The sequence below is a fragment of the Myotis davidii genome, unplaced genomic scaffold (assembly GCF_000327345.1).
Source record: "Myotis davidii unplaced genomic scaffold, ASM32734v1 scaffold147, whole genome shotgun sequence".
NCBI classification, from domain to species: Eukaryota; Metazoa; Chordata; class Mammalia; order Chiroptera; family Vespertilionidae; genus Myotis; species Myotis davidii.
The window spans coordinates 1347014-1363299 of NW_006383010.1; the positions used below are offsets into that span (position 1 = coordinate 1347014).

The 16286-nt window shown below is 40.6% G+C and overlaps 1 protein-coding gene across 12 annotated transcripts in view; it reads right to left on the reverse strand.

Moving 5' to 3' along the window:
• FAM184A (family with sequence similarity 184 member A) overlaps positions 1-15566 on the reverse strand; it is a 52375-nt gene extending 36809 nt beyond the window's left edge. For 6 of the 12 annotated variants that reach the window (XM_006778425.2, XM_006778424.2, XM_006778420.2 and 3 more), the window contains exons 1-5: positions 14686-15558; positions 13819-13954; positions 11791-11972; positions 9454-9651; positions 6291-6413 (exon numbers count right to left, since the gene is read on the reverse strand). In XM_006778425.2, the coding sequence (XP_006778488.1) occupies positions 6291-6413; positions 9454-9651; positions 11791-11972; positions 13819-13954; positions 14686-15342 (1296 nt within the window). In that variant the 5' untranslated portion in view covers positions 15343-15558. Of the gene's footprint in view, positions 1-6290; positions 6414-9453; positions 9652-11790; positions 11973-13818; positions 13955-14685 lie in introns of all 12 variants that reach the window. The other 6 variants (XR_001512261.1, XM_015557830.1, XM_006778428.2 and 3 more) reach the window with 3 other exon arrangements.
• Positions 15567-16286: the final 720 nt, after the last annotated feature.

Below are 16286 nucleotides of genomic sequence, written 5' to 3' on the forward strand. Positions count from 1 at the left end.
CAATGTTGCCATATTCAACTGTATGATGACTCATGATTTCTTAATAGAGCAGAACTTCAGTACTCATATTTTATTTGCATTACTATAGAATACATATAGCTATCTATGATACTGTACCTAGATTTCAGGGATAGTACACATAAACATGGTGATTTTAATAACAGAAGTTAGTGTGACTTAATAGTAAATATTGAATTGTCAGTTACTTCAAATCCAGAAATAGTCCATGGTCAAATCTTATGACTCTCTTAAAAAAATAAAAATAAAACAAAACATGATTACTCTAGTCCCAACATTTTCTTAAAAATAAAATCGTAGCCCTGGCTGGTTTGGCTTGAGGACTGAAGGGTCCTGGGTTTGATTCCAGTCAAGGGCATGTACCTTGGTTGCGGGCACAGCCCCAGTTAGGGGGTGTGCAGGAGGCAGCTGAGCGATGTTTCGCTTCCATTGGTGTTTCTAACTCTCTATCCCTCTCCCTTCTTCTCTGTAAAAAAATCAATAAAATATATTTTTTTTTAAAAAAGAAGAAATAAAATCTCTTTTCATCTCAACCTGTAAATATTTAACTCCTAAAAGAACCTTCAGTGCCTTCACCCTCACGACCTATGGTATAAGCAGAAAACAGCAATCCCCCTCAACTCTGGTCGCAGCCCCAGCGCATGGAAAGGGGAGCAAGGATGCCTCTGTGTGGGTTGGGAAACGATTCCTACTCCTCCAGAGGCAGACAGAGTTCTGTGGAAATTTTTAAGTTGTTTCTAAATTTCTTCCACTGTAAACATTGCTGACATTTTGTCAGTAATCCTCAAGTATTTGCTTGGGTTAAGTACACAGAACTGAAACTGGTGAATCAAAGGACATGCCCGCCTTAAGGCTTTTAAACATGCTGCTAAATTCCTTTCCAAGAAAACGGCACGACTTTATAATCTCCTCTATAAGCAGCTTTCAAGTGCTTATTTCTCCACCGTTATCAACACCACTGCATGGCCTCACTTAATTTTTTAATCACTGTCAATTTCATGGTAATGAAAATAGCATCTCACTGATTTCATTTCCAGTTTTTAAACGGTAGTGATGTTTAAATTTTTTGATGTTTTTTAGCTCATTAAAAATGGGGGTGCCTGTTTTTTTCCTACTGTTTTATACACTTTTAAGGTATTAAAGACATGAATTTTTGCTTCTCATACAATGTATGAGAAGCAAAAATTCCTACCATGTATCAGGAAGTTTTAACTTTAACTGTAAAAATATTCCATGTTTTTGCCTTCATGTTTCAAAAGGCCTTCTTTGTCCTAAGATTTGCCACCTGAATTTTCCTATTTTATTTACATTCATATTCATGATTTGATATTACGTTTCAATCCTTTGCCCATCTTGAGTCACTTTCTACTACTTACCATATCAAGTTCTATAAATTTTATTTTTGAATAATCCTCTCCACTCCCAGTTTTACTTTCCTAGTCAGGATGTTAATCATCTCTTGCCTAGACTAATGTAATAGCATCTTAAGTCATCTACTAGTATCCAATTCTGATCACCAACCCCCTCCCCACATAGTTCATCTTCCTCCTGCCACCAGAGTTCTGTTTCTACCATCATCTGATAGTGTGGCAGTTGCTACTCTCTTGCTATCACCCCATCACCAGGATAAATTCCAAAGTCTTTGTCATGGAACAAGAGGCCCACGCAATTTAGCTTCAACTTTCCTTTCTACCATATCTTTTGAGAAGCCCCATCTGTCTGCTATAGACACATGTAGGAGTCCTTAACCAGGATCAATTTTGCCTTCAAAGGCAGTGTCTGGAGACATTTTTGGCTCTTACAACTAGACGGGAAAGGACAGTGCGTGCTCCTGGTACCTCGTGTGCCGAGGCCAGGGATTCTACTAACCATCCGACAGAACCATCTGGCTCAGCACTGTCAAGAGTGCTGGTGCTGAGAGGCCTGGTGCGCTGATCCCGAACTTCCTGACGCACCAAGACATTATAACCTGTACGCCAAAATGACCGTACCTATGTCAGCCCGCACACCCATAGTGTCTTTCACCGTTCCTAGAGCTGGCAAATTTAGACCCTCCTTTCTGAAGATCACCTCCCATATATCATGTTTAAATTCTCCAATATGACATTCTCCAGGGCTCTTCGGAACCCTTTTAGTCAGAGATCCTACTCGGGACTCTAAAAATGCATTGTGTTTATCACTGAATCATAACAGCCACTTAAAATTATGAGTTCCCTGACATTTTGTCAAAGTCTCCCTACCACCAAGGAGACATCATGCAGTCAAGAAATGTTTCCTAAATCATAAGAACATGAAATGTTACTGATGTTACTGAACTCTAGTTCCAATTTTTCTGGAGAACAATCTAGTCATAAGTAATGAGAGCTATAAAATTATGCCTACTCTTTGGTTCAGTAACTTAATTTAGGGCTAGAACTAGACAAAAAGAAAAAAAATTTAAAAACAAAAGTATTTATAGACCTGATAATTTACCCACTTAGCCGTAGAAATAAAACCCTGATAACCAGGGTGCAGAAAGGCTTCTCTAATACCCCTGGCTTCTGAGAGTTCCAGGCCATGGTTGGTCACTGATCAGGACAAAGAACTGGCCTTTAGCCCTGACCTGTTGGGCTCAGAGGATAGAGCGTCCGCCTGCGGACTGAAGGGTTCCAGGATCGATTTCAGTCAAGGGCAAGTACCTCAGTTGCAGACTCCTCCCCGGCCCAGGCCCTGGTCCGGAGCGTGCAGGAGGCAACCAATCGATGTGTTCCTCTCACATTGATATTTCTCTCTGTCTTTCCCTCTCTTTTCCACTCTAGAAAAAAAAAAATCAATAGAAAAATATATTTAGGTGAGGATTAAAACAAACAAACAAAAAAGAACTGGCCTTTGGACAACCACATCCTGCTACTCTAGCGAGGACCTTTGCATGATAACCCTCTCCCTTAAACCCGACGGGGAAACTGCTTAAACTTAACACTATTTATAATTTTAAAATTTTAAACATTAAATGCTCAACAAAGAAAATGTTTAAGCAACTATGGTAAAGATATACAATGGGACACTATGTGAATATTTTAAATGACTAATATGTAGAGAAAGTTAATAAATAAAAATATTATATGGAATACAGTTTTGAAAATTAAGTACACATATCACTTGTGAATACACATTATAAACATATTAAAATACATATATATATATATATTAAATACCACAGAAAATCTGGAATTTAAAAAATACTCTGTTTAGTTTTGTTTTTGTAAAATTGCTTAAGTTCATAAAAGGCAATACTCAGATATTTTAGCACCTACCAATCACTGACACAATGATGTTCATCACAGATCCAGAATAGAGTTAGAGACTCAATTCCTATTTTCTACATCATGGAAACAAATATTCTGTATGTCTCCTGTTACCTGAATGCTGGCACACCCACCACAGGAGGCAGAGAAATGAATTATTTGCTTGTTATTGTAGGCAGAATTCTATGACCGCCCCCTCTGAACCTCACTTTCCCTGGAACCCATGAATATGATGGGATATCACTCCCATGATTATGTTACTTTATTCAGCAAAAGGGTTTTTGTGGATGTAATTAAGACCACTGAGTACTGACTTTAAGGTAATTAAAAGGGAGACTATTCTGCTTGGGGATAACCTAACCAGGTGAGCCCTTAAGAGAAGTGAGAGAAACTCAAAGCCATGGAGGTTTTCCTGTTCGCCTTGTGAAGGAAAATTGCTAGGTTATGAGAGGAGGCGGCCATGTGACAAGTGCTTGAGGAGGGTGTCCAGGGGTTGAGAGCAGTTTTGGGCCAACAGCTACAAAGAAAACAGGGGCCTCAGTCAGACAGCCACAGGACATGAATTCTGACCACAGCCAGTAAGCTTGGAGGAAACTCTGAGCCTGACAATGGACTGCAGTCTTGGCTGGCACACAACTCTTCCAGGGAACAGAAGGGAGTAAGTCCTCCTTCGCTTTATGAGGCTAGTAAAACCTTGATTCCAAAACTAGAAAAGGATGGTGTGAAAACGAAAAAGTACAATCTTACTCAAACCTAGGCTCAAAAGTCCTAAAATCAATATTAGCAAACGAAATCTATTATTATATAAAAAAGATATATATATATATTTCATGACTAATTAGGACGTATTCTATAAATCCAATATTGCTATAATATTAGAAAATTTATTAATATAAGGTACCACATTAATAAATTACTAGTAAAAAGTATGAACCAATATATACAGAAAAAGCAACATCAGTTTGTGAGTTTTTTTAATTAAGAAGCTAGAATTACAAGAGAGTTCCTAAACCTGATAAAGATAATTTATAAAACAAAACTTTAGAGAAGTGTCATAATTAACTGTGGAATGTTGATATCATTTACTTTAAGGGCAGGAAACAAAATAATAATGCTTAAAGTTTATTATCTCTGGAGAGCCTAGTCAGGAACAAAGGACCAAAAATAATAATAATAATCTCTCTATATAAAAGCCTAAGCGACCAATCAACCGATCACTATGACACGCACTGACCACTAGAGAGCAGGTGCTCAATGCAGAAGCTGCCCCCTGGGTCAGTGTGCTCCCATAGCCAACCTCCCTCGGCCTCTCCCCTCACCCAGCTGGCCAGCCCTATGACTCCGATTAGGGCGGCCAACCTCCTGCGGCCCCTCCCCCCACTGGCCAACCTCCCATGGCCCCAATCGCCCCAATCGCTGTCCAGGCTGAGGCACCCCACCTGTGCACGAATTTGTGCACCAGGCTTCTAGTAATAACATAAAAAATAGATGTCCCAGGCTGAAGAAAAGTAAGTGCATATGGAGAAGTGATCCAGGCAGATTCTTGAGGAGCCAGTCCAACATGGCACAAAAACATTACTAAGGTGCTAAAATATAACTGCAAATGCAATAAAAAGGAAAATCAATTACATGTTTATGGGAACTCTGCTTTGTGAGCTCAGAGTATGTAGGCTTGAAGAATACTGAAGCCATTTAGAACTGAGAGCAGAACTCCGGGGGACCTGCATGAGAAACACAGATGGTCACTACATTGCCTTCTAATGCGAGTGGGACACCATAACTACCAAGACTGTGTCCTGCCAAGAGAGGTATGCAAATTTGGAGCCAGCGGTGGATTCTAGGACACCAGAAGAGAGGCTGAGTTAATAATACCAACAAGAATCTTAATTCTCTGTCATTACCAAATGATTTCTCCGCTGGATAAGTTTTTAAATATAATTAAAGAATCCCAAGTGCAAGGCATTAGCCTTCCCACGGGCACTTGTGTATTTTGGCGCGGTTTCTCTGAGTGGAAGCAGAGTGATGAGAAAGCCAGACTTAAAGACCACTGGTAAAGAAGACTCCGGTGAGGTAGGGACAGCTGACAAGACAAGAACTGCCAAGACCAGAACCTGTAGAAATATCAGTTCACAGTCCACAGGAAGGATTAACTGGAACGGAGAAACAGAGGACAGTAGCAAGGCTGTTCTAGGGCACAGCTGAACCAAGGCCAAAGAGAAAAAGGGATGAAATACACAATATTATGAATCTACATTTTGTTTGCATTTCTTCTATTCACAACTTTTTGGTTTTAAGATTTTTATCCTATTCTATTCTTAGACTTTTCTAGTTTTGTATAGTATTTTAAAATTAATTTAGATGTCACTATCTAGAACTTGGAAAGTCTTATTTATTTATTTATTTATTTAAAAAAATTTTTAAACCTCAACCAGAGGATATTTTCCCATTGATTTTTTAGAGAGAGTGGAAGAGAGAGGGAAAGACAGAGAGAAATATCGATGTGAGAGAAACAAATCAACTGGTTGCCTCCTGTAAGTGCTCTGACCAGGGCCCCAATCAGGGAGAAGCCTGCAACTGAGGTACATGCCCTTGACCAGAATCAAACCCTTCGGTCCGCAAGCCGAAGCTCTATCCACTGAGCCAACCAGCTAGGGCTGGAAAGTCTTTTTTAAATGGAGTCAGAGTAGAGAGCAGTAAGTCAATGTTTTGCAAAAGAGAAGGGAAACCTCCTTTGTTCTCTTTCCTATACAGTGATAGTCTCCTTTGTTTTGCTTTTCCCTCCCAAAGCACCTTGTGGCTCATGTTTTTGATACTCAATTTTTACCTGGTGAGATGTAACCAGTGTATTATGAATAATTCAGCATCATTTTTTGATTATTTTTACTCTAGATGTTACTTTCGCTGAAGCTCACCTACTTTATACAATGTTATCAAACAAGGTTTTGTCATGAAAACATAACACAGGTGACAGGTCTATAGAATTCTTGCCTCTTGATTGGCTGTTTTCAGCTTGTCTTCCAGTTCTTTCTTCAGGTTTTCTAGCTCTTGTTGAAGCTGACTTTTATCCTCTTCTAGGTATAGTTTCTCCTTTTCATATTGTTCCTCCAATTCCTTAAGAAAAAGAAAGTTTAAAAAATTAACAAAATTTCAAATATTGTATACTTCAAAGGTTTCCAAGAAAAAAAACTATTCAGTTTATATTTTGAAAATTTATTCTCCAAATTAGCCTTACCCATAATTAATATCAAAATTAATAGTGAATCAAATTAATCCTGGGGGCTTAAATTATATCATTCTGAAAAACTTTTTATGGAGTAGTTAAATAATTTTGTTTTAATCCTTATCTGGGGATATTTTTCCATTGATTTTCAGAGAGCGGAAGAGAGAGGGAAAGACAGAAATACGATGTGAGAGAAACACATCGATTGGTTGCCTCCAGCATGTGCCCCAACCAGGGCCTGGGCCGGAGAGGAGCCTGCAACCAAGGTACATGCCCTGGACTGGAAGTGAACCTGGGTCCCTTCAGTCCACAGGTCGACACTCTATCCACTAGGCCAAACTGGCTAGGGTTAAATAATTTTTTAAATGATAAGAATATTTGGTCTAGATCAAGATGTAGTAAACACACACACACACACACACAAAATATGTCATATAAAATGATAATTTGATGAGATAAAGAAAAATTCTGTCTCTTGAATACAGAATTCTTTTATTTTACATTGTTACAAAATCCAATAACACTCTGGAACTCAGTGCTAGACTGGGACATAGTGAAAAATGAACAAGTATAGAGTCAAGACATCTGAAGAAAATACCAGTAAAACTGGTACTTAGTGAAGAACACCTACTATTTGCCAGGCATGTATTTAGTACCTGGGATACAAATGCAATGAGACATGGTGCCTGCCTTTAATAAGGTCATGGTATCAGGCAATTAAAGAATATGCGATTAAAATCTGATGCAGTGGGAAGTACTGGAGTCTACGGACGGGGAACTAGCTCTGGCTTAGTGAAGACACCTGCACAGAGAAAGCAATTTCTGAGCACATGCTGAAGGAGTGCACCAGTCAGAAAAGGTGGTGGGGCAAGAGGGAAATATTACATTTAGGCAGCAGAAAAAGAAACCCTGGAAGTACGAAAGCAGTTTAATACTTTATACAAGTAGGGTGAGAAGAGTAGAAAATGGGGTTCTGTCTAGAGAGTCCCCAAGACAAACTCCAGGTTGGAGGATTTGCTGAGGTGACTCACAGGGCTCAGCATGAAGTCACACTCACAGCTACGATGACAGCAAAAGTATAGGGAACGGAATCATCAAAGGGAAAAGGCACGTGGGTCAAAGCGCAGGACACCAGGCCGAGCTTCCGAAGCTCCACACAGGACTCTCCAGCAAGCTGTGAGCACACGTGTGGAATATCGCCCCCAGGAAAGGTCACAGAGACCAGTGCTCAGGCAGGCAGGCACACCCTGACCAGCATGTACCAAACTCCCAGCCTCTGAGAAGGAACGCAGATGTTCAGCACAAACCACATTGTTTGCATGAACAGTTTAGGCACAGTGAGCCAGGCTTATCCGGGAGTGGTGGGAATCCTCCAAAAATTCAAGTTCCCAGATACGCGCCTTTGTAAGGACGGCAGTGTCAGGCCTGAGGTAACTCTTTTCTGCATGGATTCTCTGTTTATTTACTTATTTACTTTCAAATGGGTGGAGAATTAGAGATACAAAGGAAAACATACAGCAGTCCTCCCTTATCTTCGGTTTTGCTTTCTGTGGTTTGTTACCTGTATTCAACCACAGTCCAAGATGAAATAGAAAATTCCAGAAAAATTCAGTTTTAAATTGTGCACTGTTCTGAACAGTGTGATGAAATCTCATGATTTCCCACTGAGTCCTATTCCCGATTACCCATCCCTTTGTCCAGGCCAGGGTATTCATGCTATATCTGCTCCTACCCGTTAGTCCCTTAGTAGCGTCCTTATGATAAAGTGATAAGGAATAAGAAATATATAAAAAAGCTCTCAGTAAGTGCTAAAGTGCTATCAGATAAAGCATATAAGCACCATCAGTAATACATGCCCAAATGCTGTGGTGTTAAATGCCGCAGGGTTTGATATCTGAGACCTGAGTTCAAGGCCTGACAGGTCCTTCTTCCTAGTTGCATGAACTTGAGGAAGTGTTTAACCTCTCTGTGCCCCCATCACCTCTTCTGTAAGATGGGTACAGCAGTGCTATAAGGATTAGATGAAAAGGGGATTAAACGCAAGACATCATTGCAATGTCTGACACACAGCAAGAAACATTAATACTCAACATTTATTTATCACTATATGCCAGGACATGTCTGGGTTCTTTTACTTATTTTTTCTTTTTTTTAATATATTTTATTGATTTCAGAGAGGAAAGGAGAGGGAGAGAGAGACAGAAACATCAATGATGAGAGAGAATCATTGACTGGCTGCCTCCTACACGCCCCACACTGGGGATGGAGCCCACAACCCAGGCATGTGCCCTGACCGGGAATCGAACTGTTACCTCCTGGTTCAACCACTGAGCCATGCCAGCCGGGCTGGGTTCTTAACACTTTATCTCACTTCACCCTCACAGGAACATTATAAGATGGGTCTTATTTCTGTCAGATGAGGAGCCTGAAGCATAGCATTTGGGGCCCGAGTTCAGGCAGTTAGGAAGCACAGGGCGCAGTGCAAGGCCCAGATGTGTCAGACACCTTGCTTTTTCTACTGTGCAACACTGTCTGTCAATGCATTCCTATTAGCAAGCTGAGGACTGCACTGTGGGGAGCAAAACAGATATTTTCCCAGGGAAGAAGGCGACAGAGAGGGAGCGCTTCACCTGGCTGAGGCTCCCTGAGGAGCACACCTAAGGTGCTGTCTCATGAAGAGAAAGCTCGAGATCCAAGGAGTATTTCTATTATGGCTTATACAAAACAGGAATGACTCGTATCAGCTTAATAAGCTGCATCCCACATCAAGAGCCCTTATGTACGTTATTCTTTGAGCCAAGACTTACAGAGTGATTACAAGACAGCGGCCATCAAAATTAAGCAACTCATTACTCCACAGCATAGGTCACACTGGGTCATGACAGGAACACCACGGACTTAAATGCCATCCTAAACTGCATGTGTACTCACCATTTGCAGCTTTTGCTTCTCCCTGCTTGCATTACTGTGGACAGCCTCAATTGCCATATGGTGCTTCCAAGCCAATTCTTCCAAAGTCTTAGAATGGGCCTCATTTAATTGAGCCACCTCCCCTTCCAGTCTATTTTGCAGGTTTTTTAGCTCCAACTCATAATATTCTTGCTGAGTTTTATTTGCTTCATTTACTTTCTAAAATTAAAACAAATAAACATCAATAATTGGCACCTGCTTTTTTCATCACTGCTATTAGTGTTCTGAATACTCAGTAAATAGGTGAACTTAATGAATTGAGTGCCATGGGATTCAGACTATGGAACGTGAGAATAATATACACCCCACTGGTGTTCTGAGAGAATGACAGGGTGGCACAGGCAAAATAACTTTAAAGCAAGTGATAAAATAGACTATTAGTAGGTTAGAACCAAATGTGAATTAGCACATCTGCACACTGCAGAGAGAAAGGCGTCCTATATGTCAAAGTTGTACATAAAATGTACATTACCCATTCAAATGACATTTACTCAATATAATTTTATTGAGTGCTAATTATATGCCTTTACACATTCGCAGTCTAATGACAAAAAAATCAAAAGATAGTGGTGATATAACTGCGAAAGTTCTATGACAGAAGTGTGCATCGCATGCTGTAAGATTATACAAGAAAGGAACCTAACCTGGTAGGTGGGGAAGTGTGTGTGTGTGTGTGTGTGTGTGTGTGTGTGTAAAAGAAGGGGAGAGAGAGAGATCAGGGCAAGCTTTTCAGAAGAGGAAACATTTGAGCTGATGATGATTACATGTTCTCTCCTTTACATTCTTACAAGCCCATCAGGAAACTAGAGATGAGAACATTTCAAACCTAGATCTGATGTCAAAAGCTTGCATTTATAACCATTTTTAGCACTTTGAAAGATGAGAGGTAGTTAAGCAGGTGGCAACGTTTAGGTGTGTACAGAACATGAGATATAAGGCTGGGAGTGATCAGGAATGAGGCTCAGAAGTAGGCAGGAGTCAAATGATACAGGGTATTTTCTGCTAAGAACTCTGAATATTATTCTGACAGGATTGAGAAGTCATTGGAATTTAATTAAATGATATATTTTCAAAACCAATCATGTTGGCAGAAGGCTAGTGAGCTGACTCAAGGCAGGGAGAGTGGGTGGGAGGTTGTAACCGTAATCCAGACAAGAAATGACAGGTGCCTAAATCCAGCATCATTTAATGGGTATGAAGAGGAGAGGATGGGATAAAAATACATTGAGGGAGTAGAACCGATGGGCCTTGGTAACAGATAAGGGGGTTAAGGAAACAGTAATCAAAATGACTCCCAGGGTTCTGATTTACCAAATTAGAAAGACTGTAGTGCTACTTGTCCTTTTGAGGGGACAAAGTTCTAGGCATGGTGACTTGATAGGTTTGTGAGATATAATGGAGTTAGATACACAGGATTCGAGTTCAGGGAAAAGATCTGACTTAGACCAACAGAGTTGGGAGCTGTCGCCCATGTCACTGAAATTGATGAGCGTGTAGAAGGAGATGAAAATGCTAGAGGACATCACTGGTAAGGGAACAAACAGAGAAGGGAAGCTCACAAACAAGCCTGCAAGGCCAGGAGACAGGAAGAACACACGAGAGAGCGTGAAACACCGAGAGAGGCAACGTACATCAGAGAGGAGTAAGTGCCGCGGGAGACACGATCCGCCAAGCCCAGCAAGCAGGATGCCTGGAGGTTGCGGCCAATGCAGATCCTGAGTGGAGGGAGGAAGACAAACCAGACTGCATGCGGGCAAGGAGTGAATGGAGGTGAGCCGGGGACAAGGACAGACATTTTCCAATATGTGTGGTTGTTAAGGGAAGGAAAAAGAGTGCCCAGGACTCCCACTGGGTATTGTAGGTACCTGAAAAATTGGGATACATATTCAGAACTACTCTACAAATGAGATGTCTTACTTGTTTAGTCTAGAAATTCAATATGTTGATATATGAATGTTCAGAGCTCGATGTTTGGCATCCTTTTTGGTTTTATAGAAATTTCCTAGGTATATATGTGGTAATACGTTTCATCCCTAGCAAACCAAATACAATTAACCACATATGTACATTTCAGTCAAATAAGAGTCTATTCAGTTTGAAATCGGTTTACATGTCTTCGTTTTTACATTATAAATTGTTACTGACAATATTTTGAATAAATACACAAATGGGATAGTATAGATTTATACCTCCTTCCCTGGAACAAAATTACTAGGGTGAAGAAATAGACTGGAAAGAGGAAAACTGAACTTTTCTTCCTCTCCTTCCCTGGGGAAGGGGGTCCTCCATTCATTTTACCTTCTCCAGTTCCAGAATCTGCTGCTTCTGCTCTTCATCCAGACTCAGAGTTTTGCTTTGCAAAAAAGATCTTTCTTCTTCAAGCTGAGATAATCTCTCACTGGTCCTTGATTTTTCTGATTCTAGATCTTTAATTGTAACCTCCTGGTTCATTTGAGTTGCTTGAAGCATTCCAATATGACCTATTCCCCCAAAAGAAAAACGCTCCAATGTAAAATCTGTTGCACTGTGGCATAAAACAGTCTATATCTATTGACACAATTGTGTTTGATACCTAAGTGAAGTCAATGGTCTGCATGTACACATAGTTTTTTATTTCTTTACTAAATAAAATTGAAATATTTGCCATGGGAATACTTCATACCCAAGTAGAAAATGTTAAAAATTAGAAAGAAGTGCACTGATATTGCTCCCTGCACCCAGGACTATACCACTTACTTTTTTAAGATTTCAAGCTATACAAAGTGAAGCAGAAGCAACTCCTCAGGGATGGGAATAAAAGTATTGGGAGTGAAACAAAGTAAAGGAGGATGCGCCACGATTATGGCACCAGAATGAGTAATCTGTTTTTTCTAATGTCTTCTTTTTCCAAATTCTAGCATGAAGAAGAAGAAATCTGTATGCAGAGAGTAAGGACAGCAGACAGCAGTTTGATTGAAACGGAATTTGTTTTAGACAAGACACCAGATAAAGAACTAAGGTGGAGTAGAAGACAGATAAAGACAGCAATGTTATGAAAAAGTGAAATGACAACAGTAAAGAAAAAAGGGGGGGGGATGGGGAGAGAGATGAAAAGTGAGTGTGACTGTTTGAGCACAATTCGCACATAGCTTGTTAGAAAGGTATTAAATGTACACACTCACGGACAACAGGATGGTGGTTGCCGGAGGGGAAGGGGTGAGAGGAGAATGAAGAGGTTAAAGGGGGTCAAATATATGGTGGCAGAGGCAGACTCTGGGTTGTGAACACACAATGCAGTACACAGATGACGTATTATAGAACTAAACACTTGAAACTTACATAATGTTATTAACGAATGCTACCCCAGTAACTTTAATAGGAAATTTTAAAAAGTGAGTGAGATTAAAAATAAAAAGTATGGGAAAGCATGTGTTGAGACAGATCTCAAGGCACCCTGCACCAGCAGCACCTGGAACTCACTCCCCGCTACCCCTCAGCCCTACTGCATCAGAGACTCTGGGGCTAGGGCCCAGCATCCGAGGTTGTACATGCCCTCCTGATGATTTCTATACATGCTAGGTTAAAAAACGGTTACTTTGGGGAAGGGTAATCTGGGATTCACTGATGAACCATTAAGTCAGGCAACATCTGCAAAGAACTAGTTCAAATGGTTTTACCTGGCCCACTAAACACTCGGGCAAAATATAACTTCAGAACTGACATGGGTCACCTCCTCCTCTGATAAGGACTAGGAAATTAGCACCACAGCCACGTCAGAAGGGGCAACTCAGCTTCAGTACATAAAATGATCCTTATTAATAAGTAAAAATTATGGTGCTGTAAGTTACATATCATTCCACTAATTTACATACTTTACAATACATGTTTTTAATAGACAAACCCTCTCAGAGTGCATTTTTAAAAAAATGTTTTATAATTGGTTTTAAAGAAAGGGAGGGAGAGAAAGAGAGGGGGTGGCATTGGGGGAGAGAAAGAGAGAGAAACATCAACAGGTTGCCTCCTGACCAGTAATTTAACTAGTGATTCTTTGAGGCACGGGACACACTCAACCAACTGAGCCACACCGGCCAGGGCTTGAACTGCATTTTTATTTCAGTGTCTGGCTTACGGGTGCTTTAACAATTGCTAACTCTTAATTTTCCTATAAAAATATCCATTTCTAAAACTAAGTTGTCACTTGCTTATTTGTGACTAATGAATGAAATATGAGAGTCCTTTAACACAGACTCTAAATAATTTCAAAACATTAGACGAATTTTGCCTTGAATCAACATTTAAGTGTGAGTTTTTGCTGAGGAATGCACCAAGGACGAGGGTCAGACATACTGGCTTTGAGGACAAGGTCGGAAGCTTGCTGTTGCAAACGCTCTCTGGCTGCTGCCAGCTCACTTTCCACTTCCTTGTGCTTGCTTAACAAAGCCATCTCTCCCTGCTTGGCATCGTCAAGCTGTTTCTGAAGACCCTAAGAAAGATCAAGTAGCCATTACTAATATGCCAGAATGATGCTAAGCTAAATAATTAAATTATGAGCATCAACAACTTCTTTTTTTTTTAAAAAAAAATATGTTTTTATTGATTTCAGAGAGAGGAAGGGAGAGGGAGAGAGAGGTATAAGCATCAGTGATGAGAGAGAATCATCAAATGGCTGCCTCCCACACGCCCTTTGTTGGGGATCGAGCCTGCAACCCAGGCATGTGCCCTGACCTCTTGGTTCCTGGTTGAGACTCAACCACTGAGCCACACCGGCCAGGCAGCATCAACAGCTTCTTAATCAAAAGTCACACTTAGCAGTACCAAGTTTTAAATCTGTTCTGGTGGGTGACACTTATAAACATTTTTAATGAAGGGAAAAGAGAACACAAGTAAACTCAGAGCCCAGTATTTTAACAGCCCCAAAGCACTTATGGAAAATACGAACATGTTCTTTAAATAAAACCCTTTCGTAGAAAACACGGAGCAAGATTTAAAATTACTGTTTGGACCTTTAATATCTTTCAGGCCTCTTGGGCCCTGAAGCTCTAGTAGGAAATAGTAATAACTACAGAGTAGCAAAAATGACCCCTTTATTGATTTTTCCCACAAAGGATCAGAAAAAAAGCAAAACGGAAAAAAAAAGTTGAAGTATTCTCATAGAAAAGAAAAAGGAAACCGGGGGGGAAAATCCTTGTGTTGGAAATAACATTCTCCACTCACCTGAACACTGTTCTCCGCTGTAACAAGGGCCTTCTGAAGCTTTTGGCATTTGTCACGGAGACTTCCAGCTTCATCCTGCACCATCTGTAACTCTGTCCTTAATTTCCCTATGGTTTTTCGTAAAACTGCTTCTTGTGCCTGAAATTCTTTTCTAAGCTCGGCTTCCTTTTCTTTGCTAGCCTGCAGGCTTTCTGCTGTGAAAAGCTGTGATCTTTTCAAGGTATCAAGCTCATGTTCATAAAAGGACTGAGCTTTATTCAACTTGCCTTCATAATCCTCAATGAGCCTCTTCTGTTCCAGTTTTAGCTCTTCCAGGGTTTTGTTTAGGGTCTCGGCCTCCACTCCCTGCAGGTCCCCCGCCGTCTGCCCCTTATGCACCGAGGCACTGTGATCCTGCTGTGACTTCAGCAGCTCCTGGATCTCCTGTCGGTGGGCAGTCCGCAAATCTTCCAATGCCAACCTTTTGTCTTTTTCAAACTGCACTTGGAGTTGCCCAAAACTCCGTAATCTTTCTTCAAACTTCCTTCTAATCTCTTCAACCTCCCTGGACATGGTTACTATGCGTTGGACGTGCTGGGCTTCTGCACAAAGCTGCATGTCCTCGACCCGGTGCTTGTAAGCTTCGAATTCGGCCAACGCCTGCTGCTTCATTTTCATGTGATCCTCTAAGGATGCTTCTAAGACCTGGATCTTTCTCTTAAGGTCCGACTCCTCTGTCACCTTGCTTTTATACTGTAGTATTTTTTCTCTAGTTTCAGCAAGAATTTGTTGGATTTCTTCTTCGTGAGCATCTTTGAGGGCTTGAATCGCAGATTCATGCTCATCATTTTTCGTGTTCAGAGCATATATTACCTGCGTGGTTTGAAAGAAGAAAGGAGAAAATTTCAGTGAAAGTAAACTTTTTTTTTTTGCTTATCTCACTTTTACTTATTTCTTTTTCTAACCTGAAGTTAATTCTTTCATTCTGATTGATAATTTTCTGTGCACTTCATACTGACTGATAAATATTACATACTGAAACGTCATGCATTGTTTTTGAACTCATAGACTGATTTACTTAGCAAATTGTTTCCTTAGAACAATCCTAAAATATGCATCTGAAGACTTTTTAATTAGGACTTTAAAACACTCAAAATTAAGAATGTTTTACTACAAATCAAACAGTGAGGAGGAAAGAGACATAGGAGGCCACCTGATCTAGGAGAACGGAGTTTTCCTATGGCCCAGGCTTGCTTCCTGGGGGCGGTGGTGGGATCAGGAGAACACCTCATGGAAAGTCTCTGCCCTCCACTGGGGGCCTAGAGGGAGGCGTTGCATGAGTGGAGGCTCTGGGCCCTAAACCTTCCCAAAGGGCCTCTTTTGCCTGTTTAGTATCCAATACATTTGAAATTTAAAAATTTCCTTTTCTAGTTCCCAAAGGTTTTTAAAGCCAGATCCTCTGCTCTCCCCAGGGATCGCCTTAGAAATTCTAATTAGTGCTTTTCTGCTCACATATCAAGTGCTGGGGTTTGATTCATCACCTCATTTTCCCTCTGCCCCCAAGCCAGGTGGCTTTCTACAGCCAAGTGTTCCGGGTACAGGCCTTTATTTCCATTTCAGTC